The sequence below is a fragment of the Schistocerca gregaria genome, chromosome X (genome assembly GCF_023897955.1).
Source record: "Schistocerca gregaria isolate iqSchGreg1 chromosome X, iqSchGreg1.2, whole genome shotgun sequence".
In the NCBI taxonomy this organism is placed as follows: Eukaryota; Metazoa; Arthropoda; class Insecta; order Orthoptera; family Acrididae; genus Schistocerca; species Schistocerca gregaria.
Window position 1 is genome coordinate 515,001,520 of NC_064931.1, and position 23,611 is coordinate 515,025,130.

Consider the following 23,611-nt stretch of genomic DNA (forward strand, 5'->3'; position numbering starts at 1 on the left):
TTATTTTACTTAACTTGAATAATAGCAAGTCTAGAGCACAATCCAAAGCAAGTCCTTGAGATAGATGTGTTGGTATCCACAATATCAACAGAGGCTGAACGACAATTCCTCATTTAGACAGGGAAAACTTAAAGAACAGGTAGAATGGAGGTCAGTTTTGTGTTCTGTTAAGTCGAGTCAGTGGTGGTGTTGGCCACACAAGTTGATGAACATGTGTCTCGGAGCCAGCCATAGAGTGGCAGTGCAGTCACATGGACTACAGCCAACTTGGAAGTGTGGAGTGACGTGGCATGAGATCACATTCCTCTCTTCTCCCCCAAAATTCCTTGCCATTGTCATGAACTGGTACTGCCAGAAATGATTTGGGGGGGGGGGGGGCTGGTTTCAGGTGCCAGTGAGGAGGCAGAAGCCTGCAATTCAGCTGTTGACAAGCTCCTGCCTTTGTCCCACCATTCATCTCACAAATAGCTGACAACATCAGCTGAAAAACCAGCCATAGAGTGTGCATTCAAACCCAGGGACTGAGCATTTTCTTCTATCAGCTGGAGCATGATAACAACTTGAGGGTTCACAGCGGCCCACTGGAAGGCGGCAGGGTGAAGTGGCCCCAACTCTCGTGGCTGGGGCTGCGGTGACCATGCTGTGTCAACCATACTTCCATGTCCAATGCAGGTGGTGTGGACCAAGGCAGCCGAAGGTGGCTGAGGCTGCAAGGTCATCCTTAGCACCAAATCTGTAAATGAAAAACCCATGGCAGCTTCATGCAGCCCACGCAAACAAAAATGGTTTTCATGGTGCCTTCTCTACATCTACATCTATACTCTGCATGCCACCTGACGGTGTGTGGCTGAGGGTATCTTGAGTACCTCCATCAGTTTTCCCTTCTATTCCAGCCTCGTATTGTTCATGGAAAGAAAGATTGTCGGTATGCCTCTGTGTGGGCTCTAATCTCTCTGATTTTATCCTCATGGTCTCTTCGCGAGATATACATAGGAGGGAGCAATATACTGCTTGATTCCTTGGTGAAGGTATGTTCTCGAAACTTCAACAAAAGCCTGTACCGAGCCACTGAGCGTCTCTCTTGCAGAGTCTTCCACTGGAGTTTATCTATCATCTCCGTAACACTTTCACGATTGCTAAATGATCGTGTATCTGCTTTCCATTGGATCTTCTCTCTCTCTTCTATCAACCCTATCTGGTATGGATCCCACACTGGTGAGCAGTATTCAAGCAGTGAGCGAACAAGTGTACTGTAACCTACTTTCTTTGTTTTCGGACTGCATTTCCTTGGGATTCTTCCAATGAATCTCAGTCTGGCATCTGCTTTACCGGTGATTAGTTTTATATGGTCATTCCATTTTAGATCACTCCTAATGCCTACTCCCAGATAATTTATGGAATTAACTGCTTCCAGTTGCTGACCTGCTATATTGTAGCTAAATGATAAAGGATCTTTCTTTCTATGTATTCGCAGCACATTACACTTGTCTGCATTGAGATTCAGTTGCCATTCCCTGCACCACACGTCAATTCATTGCAGATCCTCCTGCATTTCAGTACAATTTTCCATTGTTGCAACCTCTCAATATACTACAGCATTATCTGCAAAAAGCCTCAGTGAACTTCTGATGTTATCCACAAGGTCATTTATATATAATGTGAATAACAACAGTCCTATGACACACCGAAAATCACTCTTACTTCGGAAGACTTCTCTCCATTGAGAATGACATGCTGCGTTCTGTTATCTAGAGCTCTTCAATCCAATCACACAATTGGTCTGATAGTCCATATGCTCTTACTTTGTTCATTAAATGACTGTGGGGAACTGTATCAACCGCCTTGCGTAAGCCAAGAAACACGGCTTCTACCCGGGAACCCGTGTCTATGGCCCTCTGAGTCTCGTGGACGAAAAGCGCAAGCTGGGTTTCACACGATCGTCTTTTTCGAAACCCATGCTGATTCCTACACAGTATATTTCTAGCCTCCAGAAAAGTCATTATACTCAAACATAATACGTGTTCCAAAATTCTACAACTGATCGATGTTAAGAGATGTAGGTCTACATTTCTGCACATCTGTTCGACGTCTCTTCTTAGAAACGTGGGTGACCTGTGCCGTTTTCCAGTCTTTTGGAACGCTACGCTCTTCTAGAGACCTACAGTACACTGCTGCAAGAAGGGGGCAAGTTCCTTTGTGTACTTTGTGCCTTGCAGCCTGGTCATACCCAGTACAACTTACAAAGGGCAGCCCGAGACTTAGGTGATAATACCCTACTCCCAGCGCCTGTGTCTGGCAAAAACTCTGAAAAAGACCAAATCATGCACATTATAGTTAGAACACTGTAGAGGATGAACTGACTGCTGCGGAGGGTGCAGCAGCTGAAACAGTGTCCTGTGTCAATGTCCATGCAAGAGCTGCACTGGTGATTTAACCATTGCGGGCCTGGGAATTGTAGGATGAGAGGAAGAGAACTGAAGCATGCTCCTGTGTATGAGAAACACGTAACTTGTTCACCTCTTGCTTGAAAGCTCTGAGGAAGTATCCTGCTTCATCATTGGGTTGAGAATGGAACGGTGTGGTTGTCACATACTTGATGCTGTTGACATCACAAAACTGCTGAAATTCTGCCAATGTGAACTGTGGTTTGTTGTCCAAAACCAACACTTCATGTAAACCTTTGATGCAAAAAGTTGCTGTCAGAGTCTTGCTAGTGATAGCTGTTATGGTGGATGCATGGATACCATGAATGGAAACTTGCTTGAATGTATCTAGCACAATGAGCCAATGTGACTTCCAACAGGGCCCTGTAAAGTCAATATACAAATGTTACCAAGGGGCACTGGGCTTGGGACAGTTGAAAATTTTTTGTGGTGGAGCATCCTGGTGTTCCACACATTCTGGTTATCCTGAAGTCAATTGTTCTGTTTGAGTGACCATGCTGACCCATGTGCAGTGGTGTCGGGTGAGTTGCCCCAGTGGCCTTGATGGAGGAGGCAAAGAATTTCCTTCTGAAGCAAATGTTGACAACCACACAGGACTTATTGTTGTCTGCATAAAGAGGATAACACCCTGCTGGATTGATAAGCTGTGTCAAAGCGCAATATAATGGTGTTTGACCAGATCACTAATCTGTTTCATTGAATGTGGCCAAGCAGTGCAGAGGTACTGCAACAGAATTATGAGACTGGGGTCTGCAGCTGTTGCCTGAACAATCCATATGTGGCTGATAGGAAAACAATCAAGTGTTTCCCTGTTACTGGACATCAGTGTGAAAACAAGAATCTTCTGAGGTGTTGAATGCGGAATCAGTGCCAACTCGTGGTTGACAAGGAGTGTCTGCATTCAAATGCTTAGCTATTGGCCTGTACACAATTTCATATGGGTAACTGGAGATGTACAGAGACCAATGCTGCAACTTTTGCACCATGCATGGACGGACTGGCTTTGAACTGCTGAACAATGAGGTGAGAGGCTTATGATTGGTCACCAAGTAGAATTTTTTGCCGTGTAAGTATTGATGAAACTTGGTCACCTCATATACGATAGCAACAGCATCCTTCTTACTTTGTGCGTAGTTGCATTGTGTCAATCCTGTTAGAGTGTGCGTCGACTGCAAGCATGACTCGATTGGCTGGATCAGAATCTACCAGAGAACACTTGCTCAATATGGCATCCTTCAGTTTCTGAAATGTGACTTTACACTCGCTAGTCCACTCAAACGGAACATTCTTTCATTGAAAAAAAAGCAGCGGAGCTGCAATCTGTGCAGTGTTGGGAATGAACCAAATGTAATAAGTTAGCTTACCCAACACAGCTTGGAGTTCATCGATGTTCCTAGGAGCTGGGAGGTTCTGTATGGTGTTTAAGTGTGACTGCAAAAGGTGGATGCCCTGACTACCGATCACATGACCTAAATCTTCACTCTCAATCTGGAAGGAGGAGTGTGGCTTTGACACCTTAACCCAGCATCTGAGAGCAACTTGAAACAGTTTTCTGAGAATGGGAAGATATTTGTTAACATTGTGAGCCAAATTGACTATGTCATCAAAATAGTTCAAACAAGAAGGATCTGTAGTCGTCAGCTTTGATTGGTAATGTTGGAAAAATTGCAGGTGCTGCCAAAGAGCAATCACAAAAATGTAAATAACCCCGTATGGGTGTTGATCACAAAAAATCGTTGAGACTGTTCATCCAAGGCAAGTAAGTGCTGTGAACTGTTGTGCTGAAACCTGCACATAAGCACAATTTGCATGTAGGTTTCATTAGACTACCCAAAGGGGATGCCCACTGTCTAGCTGCTACAGCGGAAATCATATCATTGGCATGCCAAGATAGAAATTCCTGTACCACTTGATCTGTGATAGTGTGAGGGATGGGTAATGCGCAGCAAAACCATTGTTATGCACTGTCTTTCGTGGTAATGTGAGCCTTGAAATTACTAGTATTGCCTAGGCCATATCAAGAAACATCACTAAATTCATCACAAAGGTCAGCTACGTTATCTGTGGCACAGAGGAGTTCACAGAGAGGACATTGCATTGAATTTTCAAACCAAACAGACCAAAAGAGTCAATGCCAAAAATATATTTACTTTAACATGAGCACAAAACTGTGTTAGTAATGTTACGAAATGTGGCAGATAGGCTGCAGATGCATAGTACAGGAATATCATGTCCCCCACAACTGGAAAGAGTTGTGTGTGCCTTATGTAGAGAGGGTTTACCTAGCAGTTTGTGTGTGCTTCCATTGAAAAGCGTCACTGACACACTCAGGCCTAACTGCATATGTATCTTGAACTGCATATGTATCTTGTGACAAGCAATCTGTAGAGTGATGAACAACTTACAGGCGTGACTCTGAAGGGAATAAATGTGTAACTTGTTCCCTGTTGCATTTGATAGCATTGTGTAGCGCCAAAATTACTACTAGTCTTGAAGAAAAAAAAAATAGACTGAGGCCTAGTTGGACTTCTGTTTCTGCAGACTGACAGATTGAACACGACCGTGCTTGCCGCAATAACACCACTTCAAACTCACGATGGACCGCCTGCTGCTTGTGAGCCATGAAACACTGAGGGCAGGATTTAACTCCACTAGCATGCTGCCTAGCATACTGGGTTTGTTTACATCACTGCCCTGGCTGAGGTTTTGTGTGTTGCAGTGCGTGAACTACTTTCACAACCTGTTTGCTGTTACTCTGTACTGCACAAATAGGAGCGAAATAAAAGTCTCCTGCTGCCTTATCATAGGAGTCATGATGCTCCACAAATTCCAAAACTATTGCAAGCTGAGTTTAGGATATTTAACAATATGACCCATTTTGAGTACTGTCTTCCCTAATCATGGCATGACTATAGTAACATCTACATTCTAACTTGAATTTGCAATGGTGTGTAAGTCCTTGCAGGTCTGCCACCCACTGCTTATGTGTTTGATTAGGTTGTTTACACAAGTGAAGGAATGTATAGCATGCAGCTGCCAAATTAATCTGTTCAAAATAGTACTTGTTCAGAGCAGCAATTATTTCTTCATAAGGAACACTTTCTGTGTGGGTGGATGGAAAAAGTTTGGCGGCTAACGGGTAAACGGACACTCTGACTGTTGCAAGAAAATGTGGTTGCCTGTGGCTATGTGCAGTGTGATGCACTGTGAAGTGTGAGTCAAGATGTGCGCATTATGTGAACCATTCCTATTGTGTAGAATCAAATACACACAATGGTGGTATGGAAACAGGTGCTGCTTGCTGTGGTGGTGGTGATGGTGGTAGTGCTGTTTCTGGGTGTGGTGCTGCTGTGTTTGCTTGTGCAATGAGCAGTCTGGTCATCATCTCCATGAATTGCTACACTTGTAACTGAATGATCTGAGTTACTGACAATTCTTGTGGGGACTGCCCATAATGGAACACACAAAAATAACACTTGAAAAGAGAGCACAACCACTACTATGCTACAGGAAGGTACAGATTAGAATCTCGTGGAATAGCAGCCTATGAAAAGTACAGAAACACAGTTAATTACAGGGCAAGCACGGCTAAGGACAACATTTCTGCAAGAAAGACACACAACTAATATCATCACCAGTTATTGGTATGGTGAGAAGTAGAACAAAGTAGCAACCAAACAAATTTTTCCCGTGTTGTCAGATGTGTGGTTATCTTGGTGGTTAATGCCAAGGAGTTTGTGGGTTGGGACAAGAACAAAATAATGAGAAGCACATGTAGTGTTTGATTACTTCTTTTACTTAACTTGAATAACAGCAAGTCCAGAGCACAATTTAACAGCAAGTCCTTGAGATAGTCTGGTTTGATATCCATATTAATAGAGATTTAACGGCATTGCCTCGACTAGACATACAGAACTAAATGAACAGGCAGATTGGAGGTCAGGACAGTGTTTAGCTGTGCTGGCTGAAGAGAGGGTGTCTCTCAGAGCCGGCCACAGATTGGAGGTGCAGTGACATGGGCTGCTGCCAACTTCCAAGTGTGGACTGGCATGGCATTGTATTGATAGCACACGATACCACACAACTGATGGAGTATTTTCCATCTTGACAAAGTGTTTTATTGTTGAGAGAAGCATAAAATTCTTAATGATGCAGCATTCAACCAGTCACAAAACCTCAGGAAAATCTAATATTAAATACATTTTTACTACATAAATCTCTCTTTCTCTCTCTCAACAAAGTTGATGCAACTGTATTGAAAATTTTTTAATTCACTGTGGATATTAAATGTGTGGTTTTGTGTCCATGTGACGAGCCCCTTTCCAAACCTGATTTAGAGAAGGAAACTTTAGAGCTCTTCTGGCACATAATCCCTGCTCGTGGGTCCTATTTCGTATCATATGTGTTGGCACTTGCACTCCTGTAGCTGTTTGGAACTGCTACTGGTATCTACCACTTCTCAGTGTGTTCATTAGTTACAAAAATCCATTGAATAACAAAAGTATAGTACTTATATTTCATTTTCCACCAGGGCTTAAAATATGACATTTAATATGTTTCAGTGTTTGCTTTTGCTTTGTAAAATAGCATTGACTTTTTTATTCAATAAATTGTTGAGCACATAAATGTACCAAAGCTTGTAACAGGCTAAGAAAATTGCTATAAAACAGATTTTAGAGTCATTTCACCATTTGTAGTCACATAGTGGCAAACATTTTGTGTGTGGTACAGAATGTGAACAGTTTGGTTGAAGGCACAAGAGCTTCACACATGATATTGGATATGGGATGGAAGTCATTTGCTTAATTATGCAACTGGTTAGTTGTTTGTCGGGAATGGTGTGTGAATATGTTAGCTGCTGCTTGACAATACTTTTGTGCAACTGCATAGATAAGAGGCATTGTCTGTGACTGATAAGTCAACTGAGCCAGCACAGCTTGCCTCATCTGTTAGACAGTTGTCATTCGTCTGTCTGCATCTGGACTGACAAATACTTTTTAGTTATTACTTTTGGTGCTTTGATGTTTGACTAAACCTGCATGTCACACATCACTTACTGGTTCTCCAGGAGCAGCCTTATCGTTAATGCAGAAAAGACAGTAACTATGCATTTACATACTGCAGAAAGGATACATCCTTTGAGCCATACCATAATGCTTTCTGGTAAACACTCATAAACTGAAAATGGCATTAAATTTCTTGGAATATGTAAGCTTTATCAATAAGAAATTAACAGTTTTTGTAAATCTAAAAGGTAAAAGGGTAAAGCTTTCATGAAACCAAAGATTGGTTTGAACACCACAGTGCTTTACTAGGCACAGTCCTATTAGAAGTGGTATTCCATTTCCTCCTTTTGATCTTGAACTAACTTACCCAGCCTGTTATGAAGGGACCTACAATTTATTGCTGACTGCAAACCATGCTAAAACTCGGCATTTTTCACAATGACATAAAATTTCCAGAGGTGAAAGGAGTGGAAAGTGACAGATTAAAATCCTAGGACTGACTGGAGATTAAACCTGAGACCTGTGGATCCAGAGTCTGGCACTTTACCACCAAGCCACAATCTACCCAGAATTAATTGTGGTCCTCTGGTTTGGGAATGCATGGAGGATGTCAACCAGAGATTTTTTCTACTTTGATGGGGATAACAACTTTTCTGACATGGTAAGTCAATCTCGAGGGATGCCAGAGTGAATCACACAAGGGAAGTGGCTATTTGGTTAAATGAACACATGTGGCATGTGCCTTTTTCAAGTTGTTTGCCGTAAGAGTTCCCGGTATTGTCATGCAGCTATATCCTTAAATTAGATAAGGAAAAAAAACAGTGCTGCCTACACAGTTTGAGTCATACCAGAACTGTGTTCTGACAAATTTGTCCACCCCCTTCCATTGCAAATGAGCATACACATGTTAAACAGAAAGCAGATGATGTGGCATGAAAAGTAAATAACAGGCACCAACTTCACAAAGAAATCTTTTACTAAACTTTATGTCAAGAGCTGCTGATTTTTAAGTATGTGGCAGAAAATAGGTTGAGTTGGTGGTTAATAGTGGTAAAAATACAGACTGATGTCAGAAAGCTCTTCACTCTGTAAAATGGAATAGGTGACAAGTTGTGTTGCAGTTTACTGTGGAGCACAGTTTTGAAAAGAAGAGAACTGTAGATCATACCACTTACAATATGTTGTTGCAAATAAGGCTTTGTAACAAGAGCAATGGTAAGTGCCCCACTAATGACCCACTGATGTGATTATACTTTGAGGAGCTTTCACTTGGGCATTCTTGGGGCCTCAGATTTTCACAGAAGGCATTGTGAGTGCTACAGGCTAGTCCGCATTGTTGCTGACCACTTACATTCCTTCATTGTTAATATTATTTCCATAGCACTGGACATTTTGCAGCAGAACAACTACATATGCCTTAAGACATTTACAAACTGTCTGCTCAGCAAACTGAAAATATATAGCTTTGAAGAAGAAATTACAGGGCCTCATTAACTTTAAATCCATATTTGTTACTGCACACTCAGGCTGATTATTCATCAAGTAAGATCTGGAGGAATGGTAAAAATCTGTTGAACGTTTGCAACAAATTGTTATTAACCTGCTAAGAAAGATTTGAGAGTCGGAAGTTTCCACAACTTTGAGAGAAAAATTCTATCCGTATAGCTGTCAAAGAATCCCAAGATCTTTGCTCACAGGTAGACTCAATTAACTGATTAAATCTGTCTACTAAGACCAAAGCTGGTCTCAAAATGCATACTAAAAAATAAAGTTCAGAAATTATATTTGGTGTTCAATGTTTATAGCTGCACATAGTTGCATGATGTTTTAGCTTGTCCCAGACAAGTTCAAAAGATTAATGTCAGGTAATCTGTTAAGGCTAAACATCTGTTGAATCTGGCTTAAACAACAGTCTCACTCCTGACATCATTACATCAACTGCCCCTGGGGAACAGGGTTTTTGGTAGGGCATGTGCATTGATCCACATGATTTTTTTTCAACAGATTGGAATTTGGTCTCAGTGGCTGCTTCAGTTTCAGTACACAACCCAAGCATGCAGTGAAAATGTGCCCAAACTATAATAGAACCTCTTCAAGTGTTGCACAGTGGCTTGTTCATTACTGTGGTCCCACAGAGTTTTTATATTTTAAACACATGGCTGGTTATATGGAGGAGAACTGAGGAACAAATCTCTCTATGTCTTGTAGTTATTGTTATCTATACTTTGGTATTAAAAAGAAATGAAGTAGGCTTCATCTCTGGGATTGGTTTGAATAGTACAATATTTATTTGGTGTGATGCTATTAAAAGTGGTCTGCCTAAAGCTTACTCAGACTGAAAGTTGGGGTGGATGGCATGCAGTGTAACATAAAATCCAAAAATTAATGCAGTTTGTTTTTTTCATTAATAAATAACAATGTCAGTGGTAAAAGTAGCAATGAAAGACAGAAGAGATACAGGCTCAACTGGGGACAAAAACTTAAAGCTTTGTATCTATAGTGAGAGCCTTACTCACTCAGCTATCAAACCACACCCTTTTAATATGAGTATTAATAACTTCAGTGTTGAGTGCCCTAGTACAGAATCATGATCTTTTTCTTTGCAGTATTGTCACTGATGTGCAGCATTTTGGTAATGTTGGAGAGTACATTTACATGATACAAATAGTTATATCTCATACAGGATGCTTCATTCCAAAAATTTTAATTACTTGGATTGTGTGTCCTTGTAACAACATTCACCAACTAAGGCATGACCAACATGAAACATAGTAGCTGAGGACTAGTCTCAAGTACGTAGAATGAAGCTTTTCAAATTGTGATCAAACAAAAAGCCCAATAGAGAAAGAAATATTACTATGGTATGGCATTGTAGCAAAAGAGAATGAGACAGGATTGTAAGAGTGCAATTTAATTTGGCTTGTCCTGAACATATGACCATTAATTTACCAATGTGATTTCTTTCTTACTGCCAAAATAATGAGATGTAAGTTAAAAAAAGAGAGACAAAGAAAATGAAAGTGACTGTGAAATGGCTGTAAAAATAAAAGTGTGTATTAATCTTAATCAGCTAATGTGGAAGGTTGCACTAATACTAAGAAACTGCACGTATGGACAGGTACATTAAGACTTTGAGCATCTGTGTTTATTGGCAACTTGAAATCTGCTTCAGCTTGACAGATTGGTTCACGTAAGGAAACAGATGGATGTGTAGGATCAAAGGGATCAGATCAGTAGATACTGTTTTTTTCTGTTACAATTTTTGAATGGTAAAATATTTTCAGAATGGCCTTAAGTTCAGTGTGACAATGGGAATAATAAGTAGGAGCGTAATTATGTCATATTGTGAATAGTGGTTTATTCATACCCTGACTTAAATTTACAACCCATTTGGTTTGCGTGCAGGAGACATCAGAAATTTATGGTAGGTAAAAGTAAAATTGTGCGTTCTGGCTGTAGACGGGCCAGTTGGATCTGACTGCCCACCATGTCATCATCTAACAATGATGTTATTAGATATGGTTTGGAGGGGCACATGAGAGGCACGCTGCTGTCCCACTCGTTGTTGAATTTCTTGACCTTGGAACCACTACTATCAGTTGAATAGCTCCTCAGTTTGCCTCAGAAGGCTGAGTGTTCCCCATACCAGTCCTCTCCCCAAGGAAGAGTCCCTGGCAGTACCGGGACCCGAACCTGGGCCCTCCACGTGGTAGTCAGTTGCACTGACTACTCGGCTAGTGTGGTGGGCAGAAATATACATTACAGTTAAAATAATTTTTACGGAAATAAATAATAATATTCCACTAAAGTATTATTTCTACTTGTATTGTATTGTATGGAACTGGGGGCCTACAAATGACAGAGAGGCTTCGTCCCTGCCATAGCCTTCAGTAGTTCACAACTCCACAACAGGCTACAGCAGTCCACTCAACCTACTGCTGCTCCACACCAAACCCAGGGTTATTGTGTGTTTCGGCTCCCAGTGAACCCCCCCCCCCTCCTGGGAATGTCTCATACCAGACGAGTGTAACCTCATTGTTTGTGTGGTGGAGTAATTACGGTGTATGTGTACGTGGAGAAAGTGTTTGTGCAGCAATAGCCAACATAGTGCAACTGAGGCAGAATAAAGGGAACCAGCCCACGTTTGCTGAGGCAGATGGAAAACCGCCTTAAAAACCATCCACAGACTGGCCAGCACACCAGACCTCGACCCTAATCCTCCGGGTGGATTCGTGCCAGGGACCAGCACGCCTTCCCGCCCAGAAAGCAGTGGGTTAGACCGCACAGCTAACCGGGCGGATTGTGCTATGTCTACTTAGTGGATATGTAACAAGTTCTAGCCAACTTAAATTAGCTGTTCATGCTGCATGATTTCATCCTCTAAGTAGTAGCACTTCAGCACAAGTGTGTCATGTACTTTTCTTTTTTCAGAGGACCATTCATCGGCATGAATGTGTCACCTTTTAATTTATTATAAGTTTTCATTGTCATATATTGAGGCGTCTAGGGATACAATTTTGGGAAGCAGTTTTATTTGGTGCTTGTGTCATGTTCATGGGCAAAATGATTTTCTTAAATAATTCTTGTCTGGTATACAAAAAGATAATAATTTCATAACTATATAGGAATTGGAAAGTTAATATTTTTAGGTTTCTAAATAATCTTATTTATGGTAGAATGTAAATACTTTGGAGTAAAGGAGACCAGTCACTAAAAAGCAGCGCGCTCGCGCCCCCCCCCCCCCCCCCCCCACACACACACACAAAAAGAAAGAAAACTTTTCATCTTTCCGACTAATTCTTTTTGGCACATGTGAACCTTCCCGTCTGTTGCCTCTACATGGCGCTGGCCGGATGAACAATATTTTAAAAATAATGAGTGATGTGACTCTTTCTGATGTATGGCACATTATTCCAAATTAGTTCTCTCTGTATTGTTAGTATCCACACAATGTTAGCCAAGTTTCCCCAAAAAGCAATACCATACTTAATAACAGGTTCAAAGTAATTTCTGTATGCTACATTTTGTGTATTAGTCACTGCTGTTTGATTTGTTAGCTGGGTACTCAGTCTGTGACTGCTTGCTTGAATTTAAATTCAGATGTAAGAATTTGACAGATTCAGTTTCTTCTGTATTGTGGTGGCTGTGAATAATTTTAATCTGCACAAATTTTCACTGTATGGTTCTCTTCTCACTATGCACTTTTATGTCATGCTATCTTTGGAAATGAGTACCTGTTAATTATCTGAGGATGTACAGTTCATGAATTTCCATTTGTATTGAAAAAACTGTAGAGATATTTAAGGAGTGAAGAGGTTGAACAGAGCAGAGTTAACCACATTTAAATTTTCTACATTTAACTGATGTCTTGATAAAAAAATACACTATTAGAACTTAAGTTAGGAATTATGTTAAGAGAAGACAATTATGCAAGGCAGTGGTATTGTTTCTGTTATGTTCATGAGTAGCGTACTGTATCATAACATTTTAGAAGCTGATCTTTATGAACAAATGTGCCACAGTATTTGATGGTCCGAATAAATATATCAGATGTAAAGATATTGTAATATTTTACAGTTTCTTATTTTACACATTTTGGCAGTAAAACATTGGGTCATTTATTATATCTTTTAAATTCTTGCATTGTGTAAAATACTTTACTTTTTATCCATGTTCTTGGTATATTTTGGAGTAGATGGGATTGTAAATGAGAAATTTGAATATTATAACAATTTTGAGTAGCGGTTATATAACCCATTTACACAATGCTGTGCTGCCTTGCAGGCACAATATATTGGCTATTGCTAGAGACAGGAAAAATTATTTTATGGCCAATTTTGGTGTTGTTATTTGTCAATTTTAGTGTTATTTTCTGACAGGAATGGAATTGTTTTTTGTCCGCTTTTGGTTTTACTTTACAAGAGCTTATTTTGAAGTACATTATTTCCAATGTTATGTTAAAAATGAAAATATACCAATTAGTTACATTGTATTTATTGACATTGCAAATCTCATTTGTGTACATTGTGAAAAGAAAGTATCATTTATATTAAACACCTTAAATCTAGTCAATTAAAGAACCAATTATTTCACAACCATACACTGTTAAAAGTTTTTCAAAGGAAAGCATCGTCATAATTTCAAAACTCTGAGACATTACGCTGCCAATCCATCAGCACTTCATTATAGTGTGAAAACAGCAACCTGGAGGCTAAATTTGAACAAGGAAGACAAACTGCCTTCAGATAGCGCAACACTTTTGACAGTGTTCTGATGAAATGATTCTCTGGCATTATTGGGCAGAAGACCCCATCTGGGGTCGTTTGGCCACCTAGTGCAAGTCTTTTTATTTGACACCAAAGACTTGCGTGTTGGTCATGATGAAAGCAACTAGTCCTCAAGTGGATAAAATCTCTGATACCCAGCTGGCAAGGAAGGTTGCTTTTCCACTAAATTATGAAGGACTTTGTATCCCTTCAGAATATCTGACATGCTTGAGGCGTGGCATTCTAAGTACCTATAACAGGCTCTTTACCATGTCAACAAGATAATAGTTTTATGTGGCCTCACAAAAGTATGAAAAGCAACACTTTTTGGCAGATTGATAATGTGATGCATCAATTAAACCACATATTTTTGTAGTGCACAAGTATAAATACGAAAATCACCAAATACAACACTTCAGCTTCACATACAAATCAACACAGTGCCCACTCGGTCAGCCCATCAGAGTATAGCATGTGATGTCATGTAAACATGTTCCTGTTGGTAGAACAGAACATTGAGAAAGTTTATTTCAATATTTATTCAATATTATTTCTTCTATTTTGGGAATTAAGTTTGTGGTGACAGTGTGATCTGTTGTGTAGACGGGGGCCTAAGTTAGCTTGAAAGGTGATCAGATGTCAAGTTAATTTATGTTTCTGCACAGCTAAAGTATCATATTTGGTGTTTTTCATGTTTATACTTGCGTACAACAAAAACTTGTTGTTTAATTGATGCACCAACATCAAGATCTCTCTAAAACGAGTCAATTTTTTATTCAGTACAATTTGCAAAAGTATCAAGAAATTACTCTTTGGTGGCTAAAACTGTTACTGGAGTAGAGATAATTGGAAATTGTGTATTTTAATTTACTGCCACATCCCGAGCAATAGTTCTTTACGTGAGAAATCAGTTCTCAACATTGAAAAGAGGTCAAAATTCTGTTTCAGTATTGAGTAAATATCAGTTATCGATAATAATATACTACATCCCTGAGATTTGTGACATTCTTACTCTAGAATGGGAAGAAATGCCAAATTTAATAAAAATCTTCAATTTCATGTTATATCACTAAAAATATCAGATATCTTGTTGTGTTTCGCGTTATCATTTTTATGAAATTTTCCTGTCCCTGACTGCTGCTTCTTTCAGCTACATACCCCTTGTTAATTGAAGTATAACTATACTGACAGGTTTCTAAAATACAACCTAGCAACTGAAATGTCTCCAGTTTATAACTTAACACTATGTTTTTATTTATACCTTTTTCGCTTTCTGTGTCCTGTGTTCACCAAGAGTATTGCAATTTTTGTTAGCACGTGGAAAACTGGGTGTCCCTGACAATGTTCCAGTCAAAATTGTGTTGGAACAAGATGGAACAGAAGTTGATGACGATGAGTACTTCAGTACAGTGGAAAAGAATACTGTTGTAATGCTACTGAAGAATGATGAAAAATGGTTACCACCTGGAAAATTCCACAGGTTTGTCTTCATTTGTTTTGTTCTACCGATCTTAGCTATAAGTCTTTCAGGATGTCTTAATGTCAAATTATTACAGCTTTGTTCCTGTGAGACTTTAAATTAAATCATCTTATTGAAACATGTTGCAACTGAGAAATTTATTTAACAGTAACGGAAATTCATGGTGGAGCAGTACATAAAATTAGTAAAAGGCAACCACTTACTTGTAGTAGATTGATGCACAGAGCACAGATACATGTAACAGAAAAAGAGCACTCACATTAGTTTTTGAGCATTAGCTCTTTTTTCTAACAGAAGTACACACATTCACACTCACACAATCACACTGGCACCCAAACATAGGCTTCTGTGGCTACAGAAGTATACATTTGGGTGTCTGTGAGGTTGTGTGTGTGAATGTGTGTACTTTTGTCAGAAAAAGAGCTGTGGCTCAGTAACTAGTATGAATGCTGATTCATGCATCAGTTCGCTATAGGTGAGTGGTTTCCCTTCTCTTATTTTCCATACTGAGAAATTAATTTGCTGAACAGAACATTGCTTAATGTTGCTGTTAACATTTAACAAAAACTGAACTGTAGAGTGTAATTAGAAATAATGGTGGTGAGGTCAGCGGTTGTTCTGTGACATTGCAGGAGTCTTCATATTAACAGGCCATATTACAATATGTGTTCTTTACCATTACTGTTCACGTTTTATGTTCATGGATTACTATTTCGAGAATGAAAATCAGAGAAAATCAGATAAATTGGAGCTCATGTGGTCCCTTACCGACAGTCATTCTTCCGGTATAACTTTTGTGAGTAGGACAGGAAAGGGGGTAATGATAGTGGGCCAAAAGTACCCTCTGCCACATGTCATAAGGTGACTTTCGGAGTATAGATGTAGCTGTAGGTCCTGTTTCAGAAACACAATACCTGTCAAGAAAGGATACTTGGTGCATATTTATTGCAGAGTGCAGAAGAGTGTATCATTGGTGTGCAAAAACAGTCTGGGTACTGTACAACATTTTACCTGTTTTAGTATGGCCTGTCTAATCAGGAAAACTGTTTACAGGAAACAAGAACGTCTTTGTTGCTGCTTCACTTGTTCCCTCAGAGAGCATGCTAAGACAGAAAAAACTGGAAGAATATACTGACATTGTTTTTGTAAGAATAGTTAAAATCTTTGTTTTAACAAGTGTATATGAATGCGAATGCGTGTGATCATGGAATCCGTTGATTGGATGAGACCATTTTTTGGTACACCGAAGATCGAAGCTTAAATGTGTCTGGTTTTTACATGATTTTTCACACCCACACTCATTGAGGTGTATGCTAGTTTTGTTCTTAATTCTGTTTCAGAAACAAAAAGCACAATGATTTAAAAAGGAAAATACATTGGACTGATTGACAGACAAGTGGCATACTCATGATTTCCCTATCATCTGAGTCTGCTAACCTAATGAAAGGAACCAAATTAAGACCCCACACTTGGAATGATTACTAGGTGGACCAGGAAATCAGTTTCTGCCTTTTAAAAGGAGTCATCTTTATTTGCTTGATACAATTTAGGAAAATCTCCAGTAAATCTATATCTAGATGTCTGGGCAAGATTTTGTATACTCCTATTGCTTAATGCTACCCCAGTGTCATAACCATTGCCCCTCCCATTGAAATGGAGGCAGATGGAAAAAGAGAAAAAAATATGGACATACATTCAAAAATGGTGCGTTGTATGGGTGAAGGAAGGTATATGGAGTAACTTGTGAAGCTTAGCTGGCAAGTAATGTAGACTAAATATTACAAAATAATGAATTATAGATGAGTCAGTGTTGAATTATTATGCAGTGGTGATTTATGTTCTATAGAGAAACCCAGAAAATGGAGAGAAAATACAGAGTCTGCTTAAGGACAGGATGGGATGATAGTATGTAAATGGATTTTTCAGTCTTAATTGTTATTGTTGCATTATCAAGAAACTTTTGGCTTCATAAAATTTTTCCCATTCATCTTTTATGTTTGTGGCCATAAATGTAAAAGTATTCGGTTAACAACCAGAATCGACTGGAGCAAATTAAGAAGAAAAGTTCATATGTCTATCTGAAGGAACCTCGAGACTGTGAAACAGATTTCTGGGTATTATCCTTGCCTTGTGTTATAATAATAAGAATTTTTAGCATTTGATACAAAACACAAATAGAAATGATCATATGTTACTGGAAGGGCTAAGTTTGTAATGCTATATGGTATTTACCCATTATATCATATCAGTAGTTAATTATGACAATGCATTGATTATTAATCTGTTTTTTCTTCCAGAGTAAGACGAATCTCAGATGAAACAGATGGACCAAGGTTTGGCCCTAAGGACAAGGAACTTAGTAGTTTGGTCGATAGACTGCAAGGAGATCTGACTCACATTTCGATGTTAGGTGGAAGAGAATTGGAGCTGTTGAGTAACATGGATCCTGAAAGTCTGATAGACATATTTCCTGAAAGGTAACTAAACATATGCTTTCATTTCACACTCTGGTCCATCTGATGTTGAGTGCAAACACTCCTATGCCCCCCCTTCCCCCCCCCCCCCCCCCCACACCCACACCCACACACACACAGACATACTGTTGGAAGAAGTGGCTTGATTAAAAACATTTTTCAAGCCACTGTTCAAGAAAGATGCACTAGAGGTCAGGTTCATATGTGAACAAAGGAGATGATAATAGGCAACAGAGACTAAACAGTAACATGCAAATTTCTCAGCCTCATTTATTGTTGACTGTGTTTGTGTACTGCACCATTCTCAGGTTAGTCTTAGATTACATAGGTTTTTGGTACTTTAATGCCACTAGGAATAAGTAGTTGATCCATAAGCCTATAAGATTCAGTTTTTGTTTTTAAATGTACATCTAGATCCTTCTACAGTCTTGACTTGAATTCTAGTGAATGCTGCAGTCTTTATCTGCCTTAAATTATGTTGCCTTTTCTTTGTACAGCTAGACTGTACAGAGAATACATACACTGAAAATATGACAGATTAATTGAATGAGGAAAAAAACACCAGTAATGAAAGATTCAACTTTTTTCATGTCAGGAACAGCCAACAGAAAAATAATTCTCTCTCTAGAGACAACTGTTATATTATGAACCCAGTACATTAAAAGAAATCTTTTATTAACCTGTAATATATTAAATGATAATGTAAACAACACCATTGTTTCTGAATGAAGAAGAATCATCTTAAAAATGACCGAGAGCACAGCGCTGAGCGCTAAGTGATGAGTGAGATGACGTACTGGTGCTCATATATTTTGAATAGTGTTTACAGATTTACTTTTTTCATCTGTCAGTCATGAGACCACATTCCTTTTTCCTATTTGAGGACAGTGTTCACTGCACTTGTGAGAAGAATGGTGCAGGGGGGGGGGGGGAAGAAGAAATATGATGGTTTCAAGTGTAGTGGTATATTGACACTGACACCTCAAATTTGTGGCTAGTGTTCCTCTAATTAGGTCTCTCATTCCTGATTTTCCAGTTTTAGGGCACTGTTTCAGACATGTCATGTGTATATGGAAAAACTAACTTGATTGCCTTGTCTAAGTAAAATGGGCATTAAATAATGCACTGGACTTCACTGTAGTTGTAATTTTCTGGAAGATGCACTCACATGGAAAATAGTGACTGCATCTGACCATAAGAGACTAAACATATCAATAGGCACTTACAGTGAAAGCCCTGTGTGCTGCTCGAAACGCAGCTTTTCAGCTGTTAGGGGTATACTGTAGTGCTACAGACATTTGATGTTTTTTGATCTGCAGTAGTCTTCATCCAGTTTTTGCTGTTTTGACTTTGGGAGCATTATCCTTACGGAATTGCTTTTAAAGTGGAGCACTGTGCTATCCTGCCAGCCTTTTCGCTGAGTAAGGCAACATAGTGGTTAAGACAACTGACTCACATTCGAGAGGACTGTGTTTCAAACTCCCATCTGACCGTCCAGATTTAGATTTTCTATGGTTTCCCTAAAATATGTAAGACATATGCTGCAATGGTTCCTTTCCTAAAGGCGGCATTATTTTGTCCCCAATTCTTACCCAATGTAAACTTGGTCTCTGTCTCCAAGGATCTTCTGCTTGGTAATTTATGTTAAGCCCTAAACTCTCCTTTCATTTTTTAAGATGTAGTTTGGTAGGTGACAAAAGTTATCATGTGCTTCAACTTGGATGTTGCTTTTGTTATGGTCTTCGGTCTCCAGCAACCCTCCATGCTTATTCTGTGCTGTGTGAGGGTCGTCATCTCTTTGTAACTATTGCAGCCTTACATACCTTTGTACCTGTGAACCTGCTTACTGCTTGCTACAGTCATGTTTTGGTCCCCCCTCCCCCCCCCCCCCCCCTTACACACATACACTCATTTCTCTCTATTGCCCAATTAACTATTCCATGATGGTTCAGTATATTCCTATCAGTGAATCTCCACAAGCCACCATACAATATGTGGTGGGGTGTACCCTGTACCACTACTAGTCATTTCCTTCCCTGTTCCAGTAGAAAGGGACCAAGGCAAACCAACTGCCTATATGCCATATGAGCCCTAATTTATTTTACCTTATTTTCATGGTACTAATGCGAAATGTACGTTGGTGACAATGGAATTGTTCTGCAATCAGCTTCAAATGCCAGTTGTATGAATTTTCTCAGTACTGTTCCTCAAAAAGAAGATCACCTTCCATCCAGGGATTCCCGTTTGACCTCTGGAAGCATCTCCATAATACTTGCATGTTTTTTCTTTTTTAACCTACTGGTAACAAAGCTAGGAGCCCACCTTGGAACTGCTTTGATGTGTTCCTTTAATCCAACCCGATGCGGCTTCCAAACATTTGAGCAGTGCTCAAGAGTGAGTCGTACAAGTGTCCTGTATGCAGTCTCCTTTGCAGATGAACCACATTTTCCTAAATTTCTACAAATAAACCGAAGTCAATCATTTGCCTGCCCTATTACAATCATTACAAGCTCATTCCATTTCGTATAGTTTTGTAACGTTACGCCTAAATATTTCATTGATGTGACTCTGTCAGGCGGTATACTACCAATGCTGTATTCAAACATCATGGGTTTGTTTTTCCTAGTTATCTGCATTGACTTACATTTTTATACATTTAGAGCTAGCTGCCATTCATCATACCAACTAGAAATTTTATTTAAATCATCTTGCACCCTCGTACAGTCACTCAATGATGACACCTTCCCATACACCACAGCATCATCAGCAAACAACGAGGATTGCTGCTTCATCCTGCCCACTAGGTAATGCATATATATAGAAAATAACAGCAGTTCTGTCACACTTCCAACTGGCACTCCTGACGATTCCCTTCTCAGTGATGAACACTCAGCATTGAGGATGGCTTACTGGGTTCTGTTACTTAAGAAATCTTCGAGCCATTCACATATCTGGGAACCTATTCCACATACTTGTACCTTCATTAACATTCTGCCACCATGCATTTGAGTGCCCTGAAACTAACATCATCATATTCTAAAATTTCAAAAAGTGTGTTCCAGTTAACATTGTTGAAGTTAGTATTTGCAGCCATCTCTTACTCAACTCATCGTTTAACAACACTCACACCTCTCTGCATCTTCTTTCATTAATACTGTGATGATTGCATTCTTCTTGAATACTTAGGCTTTGTCATAAGCCCCCTATATCCTGCATAGCAGGTGGAACAGTAATGACAAGTATCTTAAAGCTATGAATCAGATTCCTTGTTTTGACTTAGGCCTTTCAGTGCTGAAACAGTGTGGCATATGTTGTACCAGCAAGAGCAGCTGAAGGCTTTGCAGAGATATCCTTTTGTTGAAATAATAAGGTCAAGAGATCGTGTTTGGCAGTCCAACAAAGTAGTTGACGGAGAGCAAATAAGACTTCTACTGTACTTGTTGTGCTACAGTATGTGAATATCTTTATTATCAAGTTGGTCAGATGCCACTTAATTTCGTTTATTAGAACAAAATAAATTTCAAACTGCCTCCCCCTGCCTCTCAGCCTGTAGCATCTCATCCTGACGAAATGCAGGTCTGTTTGGAATTAATAAGGAAAAAATCTTACATTAAAATTATTGTTAAATGAAGAAGTTACTGAATGAACTGTCATCATCATTGACATAAAATGAAAGAGATTAAATATGTTATGTTAAATATGTGCAGTGTATGAAAGCTTGGCGTAAAAAGGAAAAAAAAACAAACAATGCTAAATGCCATTGAAATCCTTTCAGAGGAATAATTACAGTTGCAAGACACTTCATGGATTACCACATAGTGGTGAATTCATGTTAAATCCGTAAATATAATACCTTTGATCCATTCCTGAAGTTCATTTTGTAAAGCTCACCAAGAAAAACAAGATATTGCTAGCAGCTATTTTATGAGTGCAGAGTATGTATTACTAACTGCTTTTTACCTTGTTTATTTTCTTTTTGTTTTGAGGAGAAGCAGATGCATAATGCATTGACTCATATGGCTAGAACTGATAAGCCAATAATCCTTATTGCCATCTGCCTTGCCTTAAGATAAAAAAGTGCTTTTTCACAATTTTTATCTCTGTAAACTCTGTTTTCCATGTGGAATCCTTTTAAAGAACTACAAATCCACAGTGATGTATTTATTAATTCATAAATTGAGTTTTACAAAATTTCTGTAGGAAAACCTTCTTCATTCTTTTTTTCCTGTCGAAATTGTGCTGTTTAAAAGTAATAACTCCCTTCTGTCACTTCAAATAATTAATTATACTGAAATTATAAATATAAATCTGGACACTTCAGACCTGTAAACTTAGTAATTATCTAGCTGAAAATTTTTTGTACAAAATTCATGAAACATTGACATTATTTCCACATCTTTATACTACATTAAAAAGCATTTCAAATGATAGATTTCTTCAGTTGGTACACTTTCATTGAGTGTTTTCCGATCTTTTTAAATCCCATCCTCTGTCTGTGATCTAAATTCTTGATTGCTCTCTGTGTACTTTCTGTATAATTAAAATTCATGTGAATGTTAACTTTTCTTGTAATAAAAGCATGAAATTGACTCTCTCTCTCTCTCTCTCTCTCTCTCTCTCTCTCTCTCTCTCTCTCACACACACACACACACACACACACACACACACCACAGAGGCATGAGTAGGGCAAATGGAATCTGTACACTTGAGGAACAGAACACTGAATAAAGTTTCATATGAATGGAGATTTGATTGCTGCTGGCTGAAAATTGTTATTTCTTTTTTTCACATTTGCTTTTATAAACAGTGTTGCATCAATCATTATATTAAGAAATATGGCTACAGGTATTAGGTACAAAGTAACTGAGTTTCACTTTGTGCAATTCCAAAGTAAAGTTAACATGATCACAAAATTATCTAGATGTATTCATAAAAAATATATGTTTTTCTAGAATGCTTCATTACGCATAGCAGTAATGAGATGGAGTCTTAAAAGTGATTATAAATTTAAAACAGACATTAATGCTTCAGTACTATCACCGTTTAAAGATGCAAATTTTTTATAAAAGTGTTGCTCATGAATTGGAGCTAATATTTTTCTTAAACAACCTTTGGTACTTCTGTACAAAATTAGATACATAAAATATACACTTTGATATCTGTCATTGTTATGTGGGGTCTCTCTCCACAATTCCACATTTTATTGTAAATATTCCTGATATAGAGTGTAAGCTGTATTATTTCCTTGTGTCGGGCAGTTGAACTCTGTCCATTTGTATTGGTAAATTATTTGCTGACAGTTTTCCCAAAATGCAAGTGTTGCAGAAACAGAAATAACAAGTGATACAAGTGATGAAGAAACTAGTTTTGGTCACTTGGATCAAACACAAAAGGGAACACCTGCAATTGTTGATACAGTTGAAAGTGATAGTGAAGAAGATAGTATAGATATTAATGGCAGTAGTGGTGATTCTTCAGTAGATTACCTTGGATGGAATGAAGGTACATCAAGCCCCTTATAGGCAGAACATTTGAGGTGAGTCAGAAAATAAGTGTAGCAGATCAGGAAAGGTATTGTGCAGTATTTCTTGGAGGGTGGGAGTTTTTATTAGTTTTCATTACATTGTTTTTTGTGTTTGGCATGTGAGTTTTTTGTTTTGTGAACAGGGGTTATCACTTTTAGTTTAGATACTTGTTATGCACAGAAGTTTGACAAATAAAGTGTAGGTGTAAATAGTTAGATTTTCTAACTCCTAATTGACTGCATAAAATTAGAGAACATTTAGGGGAAAGAGTGTGTCTCACCTGTAATGAGTTGGTGAACCAGTATTTCTCCAAACACGGGTTTCTGTATGCGGTGATATGTTGTCCTGTGATCAACAGTCATTGGGAGTGTGGCATTTATTTCATCTCACTTTTTGAAATTTGGAAGGAATACCAC

The 23,611-nt window shown here is 38.8% G+C and overlaps 1 protein-coding gene across 7 annotated transcripts in view; it reads left to right on the top strand.

The window, feature by feature from the left end:
• The window catches only part of LOC126299526 (DNA fragmentation factor subunit alpha-like), an 84,971-nt gene that overhangs the window by 8,562 nt on the left and 52,798 nt on the right, over positions 1 to 23,611 (top strand). For 4 of the 7 annotated variants that reach the window (XM_049991506.1, XM_049991509.1, XM_049991508.1 and 1 more), the window contains exons 3-4: positions 15,031 to 15,196; positions 17,494 to 17,673. In XM_049991506.1, coding sequence (XP_049847463.1) covers positions 15,031 to 15,196; positions 17,494 to 17,673 — 346 coding nt within the window. Of the gene's footprint in view, positions 1 to 15,030; positions 15,197 to 17,493; positions 17,674 to 22,987; positions 23,207 to 23,611 lie in introns of all 7 variants that reach the window. The other 3 variants (XM_049991503.1, XM_049991505.1, XM_049991504.1) reach the window with 1 other exon arrangement.